The sequence below is a fragment of the Trachurus japonicus genome, chromosome 7 (assembly GCF_045865225.1).
Source record: "Trachurus japonicus isolate A0001 chromosome 7, Traja_1.0".
Taxonomy (NCBI): Eukaryota; Metazoa; Chordata; class Actinopteri; order Carangiformes; family Carangidae; genus Trachurus; species Trachurus japonicus.
Window position 1 is genome coordinate 34,876,670 of NC_140913.1, and position 10,000 is coordinate 34,886,669.

General features: G+C 44.8%; 1 protein-coding gene and 1 pseudogene across 2 annotated transcripts in view; both read left to right on the plus strand.

Moving 5' to 3' along the window:
* LOC146985221 (P2Y purinoceptor 1-like) overlaps positions 1-10,000 on the plus strand; it is a 254,253-nt pseudogene that overhangs the window by 49,114 nt on the left and 195,139 nt on the right. The window lies entirely within an intron of this gene.
* The window catches only part of itih6 (inter-alpha-trypsin inhibitor heavy chain family member 6), a 36,716-nt gene that overhangs the window by 15,264 nt on the left and 11,452 nt on the right, over positions 1-10,000 (plus strand). The window contains exons 4-10 of the mRNA XM_085783021.1: positions 965-1,075; positions 2,024-2,271; positions 3,457-3,626; positions 5,463-5,579; positions 5,658-5,829; positions 7,224-7,693; positions 8,565-9,666. Coding sequence (XP_085639147.1) covers positions 965-1,075; positions 2,024-2,271; positions 3,457-3,626; positions 5,463-5,579; positions 5,658-5,829; positions 7,224-7,693; positions 8,565-9,666 — 2,390 coding nt within the window. The remainder of the gene's footprint in view (positions 1-964; positions 1,076-2,023; positions 2,272-3,456; positions 3,627-5,462; positions 5,580-5,657; positions 5,830-7,223; positions 7,694-8,564; positions 9,667-10,000) is intronic.

Below are 10,000 nucleotides of genomic sequence, written 5' to 3' on the forward strand. Positions count from 1 at the left end.
GCCATGTTGGATTTACCGGCCGAGAACCCGCCCACTGGCCTCGAAGCAGCTGTCCACCGAGCTGCTCGGACCTGTCACTCAACGTTTCCGCGCCCTAATTGGCCAGAGTTTTAACCTAATAACAGTAAAACGGTAGAGTTAAACCCCCTCAGAGTGTGTGTGGGGGTAGAAACTATCGATTGAGAAAAAAAACCGTTCTGACACCAGGCTTTGATCATGTTTATTGAGGATGTAAAGTCGGTGATTTTAACATGGGGGTCTATGGAGAATGCTGCTTTCTGACACCAGCCCCCAGAGGAAGAAGAGGGGATTGCAGATAATAATGGAACGTTACGAAACTGAGCCGTTTTCGAGGTAAATACAGGGGAAATACAGAGACTGCTTGATGAAAAACTGTCCCTGAAGGCAACGTGCATCAGCGGTTTTGCATGAATTTCCCTCTACAACAACTCTGTGTGGTAACGTTGTGTTATTATCTCATAGTGTGGTGAATGTGCAGCTCACAACTTGTCCACCAGAGCGTTGTGGAGTTGTTGGATTGTGTATTTGATGAGTTTGATGAGGGAAACCAAGAAATCCCATAATGAGCCTCCGTAGCGTAGCTCTGAGCAGCTCACAGCTCTGCTCCGCCGTTCTAAAAACAGCTTGCACCGACAATTAAAGGTAACGACCCTACTGCTATGACTATAGGGGTTATGGTGATGGGCCAATTTGCCAAAATGTTGAACTATCCCTTTAAGAAGGTTTTGTGAATCTGGCCCCAGGTCCTGGTCCTGGTTCTGAGCGTTGAAGGTTTTCAGTCGTGGTCTGGGTGGGTCTGCTCTCTTCATTAACGCTGTTTTCAGAGGGAAATTACTGTTTTCCACTCGACCTGTTTATGAGCTGAGACTGAAACATAAGCCGAGCTGTGAGTCACACAGAGAACTGTTTCTCTCTGTTTCTCTGTTTGTCTGTTTCTCTGCAGCTCCTCCAGCGGACAGGTGTACGTGGCCCAGGTGAAGGAAAGAGCCGCTGCCAGGAAAATCTACGACGCTGCGAAGAAGCAGGGGAAAACAGCCGGACTAGTGGCCACCAAGTCAGTCACAGGCAAAACCTCTTTTTATAACCTTAAAGTCTCATTTGAACAGGAGCGTGTTGTGTTCACTTGGAGAAAAAAGCTTTGAGAAGATTCCACATCTGCAAGAAACGTCAAACTGAGCCTCCACTTTGTTTAGTGGCGTCAAATAAATGAAAATATCAAAGCACTCTGGTTGATGAGTCTTATATAAGTGGGATTAGTTTTGACTAGAAATGAGACATTTTGATAAGAAATAAGACAAATATTCTTGGAAAGATTTTGAGTTTTTGCAGTGTAGATGCTCCACCTCAGGGTGTTTCTCAGGGTCAACGTTGTTTTATAATAACAGATAGTTTCCTTTTAATAATAGTAATTCAAATTTACATGGAACACCGTTTAAATAATAAGATTTTACAGGGCTTTTATTCTGAAATGCTGCACCAGATTCCTCTGATGTTTTCTGAGGTGTTGCTCTGTAATAACATCTTGTCTCCTTTCAATATCAATCTGGATTTACAGTGAACACAGTGAAAATAAGAAACATTAAAGGGCTTTTCCTTTGAAATCCTACATCAACCTGCAAAATTATCCAATTTAATCAGTTCTGGAAAGTCACCTTTATTTTGAAATCAGTCCTCTAGCCTGTACATGTACCACTAAATAATGATGGGGCTAGTTTGACTCGAAGTTTTATTTACTTATTTTTTTATTGAACAATGTAGTAAAATAACAAAAATGGCAGTTTTACACAAAAAAACTTAAGTGATTTTGAAAGTAACTTAGCAGCTTTATCATATTTTTAGAAGTGGAGGCTGGTTAAACGTTACTTGCTTCTCTCTCATTAAGTCATGATAAATTAATCCAAAAAACATAAAAACTGGAAGGTGAATGCATCATGTTTCTGTATCTTTGAGTTAGTTTGATGTGAACCGTCACACTTCCTGTTTGTTGTCTTCTTCCCTCCAGAGAGCGGGAGATGGAGAAGTTCCGCGTGGCGGTGAGCGTCCCGTCAGGAGCCCGGATGTCCTTCTCTCTGACCTACGAGGAGCTGTTGCCACGGCGACTGGGCCGCTACGAGCTGAGTCTGGGTCTGAGGCCCGGGCAGCCGGTCCAGAACCTGACGCTGGACGTGGACGTGACGGAACGGACGGGACTGAGCTTCATCAGAGTCCTTCCTCTGAAGACGACTCGACTCCTGTCCAACGCCGCTAAAGGTCACATGAAGGTTTTACTCAACATGGAAAACATGCATCACTGCTGGTCATAAGGGAAAATTAACATATGTAACATTAAAAAAACAGCTGAAAACACGGCTGACTGATAACCAGCTCTGTGAACATTAAGGGTAGTTCTCTTATTTTAGATTACTAAAAATAGTAGGCACTTTTTAAAACCAGCACTTTATGACGGACGCATTTTGCACTATGCAACACTTTTGGCGATTAAATGCATTTTCATTTTACTACTACTCCTACTACCATGTTGTTCTTGTTCTCGTCCTTGTCTAATGTTGTTTTAATGTGAACTGCGGGACTGCAGATGGAAATTAGCTTTAGAGCTAAAATCTGGCATATTTACATATTGTATGTTCATGAATATGCAGAGTCCCGTTACAAATAAACAAATTGATGATTTTTTATTTTATTTTTTAAATCTGATCAAAAATCTGTTATTAGACATAAAAACACAGATAGATAGTCCTTTATTGTCATTCAATTATACACAGTAGAGTACAGAGAATGAAATGTTGCTGCACTCGCTCAGACGGATAAAGCTGACCTAAAAACAACCAGAATAAAGTGTGATGAAGTTGCAAGCTAGCGGTCTCTGGAGGGGGGGTCTAACTCGGTTCACAGTGTGTTAGACCATGGGTTAAACTTAGCCAGAATATCCCTTTAATTACTTCCTCAGGGCTTTAACTGTAGGGCTGGAACGATACGCTTTTCTCCCGATTTGATTCTTCTACGATTTTTTGGATGGCGATTCGATTTAAATTGCGATTCTACGATATTGCAGATTCTCTCGATTTTTAGTCTTTTAACATTTATCTGCACACAAATACTGTAGGAGCCTATAAATTAACCTACTCCATAAGTGAACTTTATACCCTTATAACCCTTTTCAAAACCTGTACTCTCTGTATGTAAAAAAGGCTAACAAATGCACATTGCACAATATTTTAAAAAATCGTCAAAAAAGATATCGCTATATTTATGTAAATCGATTGTCTCTCCCACCCCTATTTAACTGACATATGAACCTTGTATATCATATCATATCGTATCTCATATATCATATCATATCGTATCGTATCGTATCGTATCGTATCGTATCGTATCGTATCGTATCGTATCGTATCGTATCATATCATATCATATCGTATATATCTTGTACCACAGGGGACTCAGACCCTCCTCCGTCCACCCAGGTGGAGCAGGGGGCCTCCTGCGCTCAGGTTCGATTCCGGCCCAGCGTGCAGCAGCAGAGCAGCGTCTCCTCTAAAGGCCTCGACGCCGACTTCATCGTCCAGTACGACGTGAACCTCCGAGACCTGATCGGTGATGTCCAGGTCTGCAGCTTCTTCTATTGGTGTCGTCTCCGTTTGGGGTTTTTTAATCTCACAGTGAAGCTCTGGATCAGTTTCCTTTCATCACTCCTCTCTCTTTCTCTCTCTCAATTTCAATTTCAATAAGCTTTATTGGCATGACTGTGATATACAATATTGCCAAAGCATTGGGGCAGCAATACAAATACAACAACAAATACATAGATGGTTAATTAACTAGATAAAGTAGCATTTCCTGATGGAAATGCGTGTGAATGCTGAAAGCAGCTGAACGCTGTTGCAGAATTAGCAAATAGTGCAAGCAGTGATCACCATACAAATGTTTGACCGAGGTAGGAATCAAACCCACAATCTCATGGTCAGTAGACTTTAACTCTGCCTCTAGGCCACAGTGTACACACAGTTGCAAAGACTGTTGTCTGTTGATGAGCTGCACTCTGTCTCACTCTGAAGTTAACGAGCCCAAAGCTGCACCTGTTGGAAACACACTGTGTCAACACCAAGAAAGCTTGAGAGTCAAGCTTGAATGACTTACAATGAAAATTTCTGTGAATTTCAGGCTGAGAGCAGCAGTTTCAACATGAAGCAAGTTATCAGAAGTCAACAGAGGAGGACAGGGAAAATAATTCACTATAATTGTTGTTGAGGCAAGATTTGAACCAGCAACCTTCAGGTCTTCAGCCCAGTGAGCTAACCACTAGGCTACAGACACAGACAATATGTGAGGGGCAAAGAAAACCTTTAATAAGAGGATCACTGGCTTCTGCTTAAAAAAAAAGTAAGGAAAGTGCAGAAAAAGTTCTCTTCTTACTTGGTGTGGCCAAGTAAGAAGAGGACTTTTTTGTGACCTGTGACTATTTTTTGGTGAATTAAAACGAATTAAAAAGCACTTAACAGCAAGTTAGAAAGTTGAGCTCCTTCTCCTGCTGCTGTGAAAAAATGCATTGGGCTGAATGAGAGCAGAGAGCTCCCTGGCTGCATTTAAAAAATATTTTAAATTATTATCTAAGTCTCTTTGCATTTTTGACCAGAATTTTAGCCAGAAGACGGCTACAAAACTGGAGAAAATAATTTGTCTAGAGTTTAATTTGTGGCCGTGCTGACAGTTTAGCCAGAAAAACTCCAGAATGTTTTTTTGCCTCTCTCCACTCTGGCTGACAATGTCACCACTCTAGCTCTGCTCGTTAGACGCAACACACACCCATTATAAAGCTGGATTTTGTCAAAAAACTTAATGATTTTAAAACTGCCAAATATCAGAAACTGTTGAAGATATCAATAAGCTGAGTCATAGAGGAACACTTAAAAAGTTTGTCTACAGCTTAGAATTTGAATGAAGTCTCTAGCAGAAAGTATGGTGAAGCTTTAGTGGCTGAAAGAAGTAAGAAGATTTGAAGAGTTTGAAGACTGTTCCAATGCATTCTCTATGGGGGAAAAAAAATCAGAAAAAGTTAAATATTTGAAAAAGTATAAAAAGTATGAAAAATTTGAATACATCCGATAAAGTCCAGAAAAAGCTGCACGTTTTGATATACGAATTGTTGAAATAGCACAAAGCATGAAGGACTAGAAGAAGACCGTAAAAAGGCGGAAGAAAATGGCCGAACAGAAGAACAATAGTGTGAATGCAGCATTCACACTAATAATAAGTATAAAGAAAATGGCGGAGAGGAAGAACAATAGTATATATATATATATATATATATATATATAAAGTGAGGTGCATGTGTGTGTACAGAGGTAATCAAACAATTAGTATAGTATCATTTAGCAGGAATAATCAGGTCAAGAGCAGCTGCTCGAGGAGCTCATGTTATTTTCTCTCTGTCTCTGTCTCAGGTGTATGACGGCTACTTTGTGCATTACTTTGCACCCCGGGGACTTCCTGTGGTTCCTAAAGACGTCATATTTGTCATCGACGTCAGCGGGTCGATGATCGGCACCAAGATGAAACAGGTAACGTGGACAAACTGAAGGAGAGGAAGGAGATGAAGTCGGTTCTTGGTCACTAACGGTGCTGGTTTCCGTCAGTAGACCAAACAGGCCATGAGCACCATCCTGGGCGACCTGAGGGAGGGAGACCACTTCAACATCATCACCTTCTCAGACCGGGTCCACACCTGGAGGAAAGGCCGCACGGTGCGCGCCACGCGGCAGAACGTACGGGACGCCAAAGACTTCGTCAAGAGGATCATCGCAGAAGGATGTGAGTGGATCAGAGGATCTGTCTGAGGTCGTCGCCTCCACGTTGATAGATAGACTTTATGTTCTGCTGCTTCTGATCCACAACGACTCTAACCAGCTCATTTAGATCAGCAGTGTGTCGTTAATTTGTCTAAATACCAGCTGTTTACATTTTTGTTTGGACGAATTCGGCGCTAATCAAGCTAGCCGTTGTGACCAACACACTTCTGGTTACTTTCACAAAATAAAACACCCGTTGCCCTTTACATACAGAAAACCATGACGATAGAATTTGTGCTTTTACTTTGAAACAGGAAGCTAACCTACCCTCGATGTAGCTAGCTTGAACCAAAATAAAGCGTCTTTGCTTGAACCCTCCGTTTTGACCGATCTCGTCCCGTTAGCGGCATTTGACCGCTCAAGATGCCTTACCGGAGAGTTTAGTCAGCTCTGAGACCAAGATCGGCCCGCCGGTTTCCGTTTAGAGTTGCTGAAGAGTTTCTCTGATGACTTTAGGTGGAGGCAGGCTAACACTATGTTGGCAGAGCAGCCATACAACGGCTACTGGTGTAAAAACCCACTTTGTCGGCACTGAACGCGGAGGAGAAGGAAGGAGGACGAGAGACGCTCAGTTTGCCTCACATGGCACTCAGCACTGTAACTGCTCTCAGCTGCGTGCAGGAGGGCTCTTTTATTAAACCACGCCCACCAGACAGGTGGCTTCACCTTCACAATTAAATCATAATCACTGTCAATGTCTGACAAATAAACATAAATAAATAAATAAATAAACAATCAATAAGTGAGAGCACCAACACTCAACACACTACCCATACACTTCCAGTGTTTGAGCTAAGCTAATTAGCGACTTTAGGTGGAGGCAGGCTAACACTACCCATACACTTCCAGTGTTTGAGCTAAGCTAATTAGCGACTTTAGGTGGAGGCAGGCTAACACTACCTATAGGTTCCAGTGTTTGAGCTAAGCTAATTAGCGACTTTAGGTGGAGGCAGGCTAACACTACCCATACACTTCCAGTGTTTGAGCTAAGCTAATTAGCGACTTTAGGTGGAGGCAGGCTAACACTACCCATACACTTCCAGTGTTTGAGCTAAGCTAATTAGTGACTTTAGGTGGAGGCAGGCTAACACTACCCATACACTTCCAGTGTTTGAGCTAAGCTAATTAGCGACTTTAGGTGGAGGCAGGCTAACACTACCCATACACTTCCAGTGTTTGAGCTAAGCTAATTAGTGACTTTAGGTGGAGGCAGGCTAACACTACCCATACACTTCCAGTGTTTGAGCTAAGCTAATTAGCGACTTTAGGTGGAGGCAGGCTAACACTACCCATACACTTCCAGTGTATTGTGTATAACATAACTGATTGTCTCTGTCTCTGTCTCTCTGGTCTCAGGGACGAACATCAACGCGGCTCTCCTCTCGGCGGCTCAGCTGGTCAACCCTTCGTCCCGCGGCTCCGGCCTCGCCGCGTCGCGCCGCGTCCCTCTGGTCATCTTCCTGACGGACGGCGAGGCCACCATGGGCGTGACGGCCGGCGACGCCATCCTCAGCAACGCCAAGGCGGCCTTAGGCTCCGCCTCCCTGTTCGGCCTGGCCTTCGGCGACGACGCCGACTTGCTGCTGCTGCGGCGCCTGGCGCTGGACAACCGCGGCGTGGCGAGGATGGTGTACGAGGATGCCGACGCGGCGCTGCAGCTGAAGGGTTTCTACGACGAGGTGGCGAGCCCGCTGCTGTCCGACGTCCAGCTCAGTTACCTAGACGACCAGGCCTTCGACGTCACGCGCTCGCTCTTCCCAAACTACTTCCAGGGCTCGGAGCTGGTGGTGGCCGGACGGGTCCGAGGCGGCGTCCAAGACTTCAAGGTGGTGATGTCACAATTACTTGTTTTAACAATTAATGCGGTATTAAACGCCACAATTAATTTATCGCAAAGATTCCTAAATACCGTCACTTTCCAAAAAAAGATTACACTGCAAAAACTCAAAATCTTGCCAAGAATATTTGTCTTATTTCTTGTCAAAACAAATCTCATTCTACTTAAAATAAGACTCATCACATTAAAAGTAGCTTGTTTTTAGACACTTTTTTTTTACTTTTTTCAAGCAGATTTTCACTTGAAATAAGTAGAAAAATCTGACAGTGGAGAATCTTTCTTATTACAAACACAAACAACTTGCTTTCACTGGCAGATTTTTCTACTTATTTCAAGTGAAAATTAGTTTGAAACAAGTGAAAATGATCTAAAAACAAGTTAATTTTTAGGTGATGAGTCTTATTTTAAATAGAAAGAGATTAGTTTTGACAAGTAATAAGACAAATATTCTTGGAAAGATTTTTTGAGTTTTTGCAGTGTATGTATGAACCATGTCGGCAGATGTGTGCCAAAGTAAAGGTAAATGCACAGATACTGGTCCATTTAACCAAAGTAGCATTGAATTGGTAGGAATTTAAATGCTAGAGTGTCATTTGTAATTTAAAAAAAAAGATTAAAATTAACTTTTGGTATTGATGACAATTAATGACTTGAATATTTCAAACACTTCCCGTGGTGGATTAATAATTGGTCATATTTTAATAGATATTTAAAATATTTTATAATTAGTAATGTATATTTGAACTATATTTGATTTTACACATTAATAGTGTTGTGAAATTAATTAATGCATAATAATCGTAACACCATGATTATTTCTACAATAATAGTATCTATTATCGTGACGTCTCTCCTTCCAGGTGTCGATGGCGGCCACCGGCTCAAAGCAGCGCGTGAGGACGGAGAACGACATTCAGCTGTCGCTAGGCAACGACACGGCGGCTGCCGGCGGCTGCTCCGGCGGCGGCGGTGCGGACGTGGACGGGATCTCCAGCTTCGTGCATCGTCTGTGGGCGTACTTCACCATCAAGGAGCTGCTGCTCGCCAAGCTCAACGCCAGCGACGCGGCGGCGCAGCGGCTGCTGACGGAGAAGGCAACGAACCTGTCGCTCCGCTTCAACTTCGTCACTCCGGTCACGTCGCTGGTCGTCGTCAAGCCGCCGGACGCCGACGAAGCCGCTCCGCCGCCGACCACAACCACAGTCAGACCCACGACCACGACCGCCAGGACGCCGCCGCCACCGGCTGCTGCTGCTGCTGCGGTGAAGAAACACGGCGCCGCGGTGCGAGTCCAACCCAACAGAACTAGACCGGACCAGAGTAAAAAAGGCTCCAGGAAAACCACCACCACGACCACCAAAACCGCAACAACCACGACCACCAAAACCGCAACAACCGTCAAAACCGCAACGACCACGAAAACCGCAACGCCCGCCAAAACCGCAACAACCACGACCGCGAAAACCGCAACGACTGCAACGACCAAAACGGCCCCTGCTCCGTTATCTGGTAAGAAGCCGACTGCATCCCATAATGAGTCCAGAGCCGCGTCTCCTCCTCCGGCTGCCGGGAGGAAGAACTCGTCTCTGCTCGGCGCTCTGAAGACGGCGGCTCCTCCTGCTCCGGGTAAACTCTCCTCCTCGCCGTCACCATTCATCGCCGTGACGACCGCCACCGCCACAACGCCTCCACCCAGAACCGAGCCGGCGCCGCTGCCGAGCACTGAGCTGCACAACAACAGCAGCAATAGCAGCAGCACAACATCTGCTCCAGATGTTGGATCTTCCTCCTCCTCTTCCTCTCAGCCGCCGCCGTCTCTCTCCGCTCCGACTCCGGCCGCCGTCGCCCCTGACGACGGCGACCCCGACCTGACCGTGGCCACGCGGCTGCTGGCGGCCACCTTCGCCCCGATGCCCGGGGTGACGGACGGGCCGCGGCTGTGGGAGGCAGCGGGGCTTCTGGGTAACTTCTGTTTTCTGATTTGATCTCATCGTGACACGTCAGATACTGACGGTTAAAGGGACAGTTCAACATTTAATTAGATCCTCTTCTCACCATAACCCCTATAGCAGCAGGTTCATCACCTTTAATTATCGGTGCATGTTGTTTTTAGAACGGCGGAGCAGAGCCGTGAGCTGCTCAGAGCTACGCTACGGAGGCTCATTATGGGATTTCTTGGTTTCCCTCATCAAATACACAATCCAACAACTCCACAACGCTCTGGTGGACAAGTTGTGAGCTGCACATTCACCACACTATGAGATAATCATGAAGACACATGGAGCAAATACTTGGA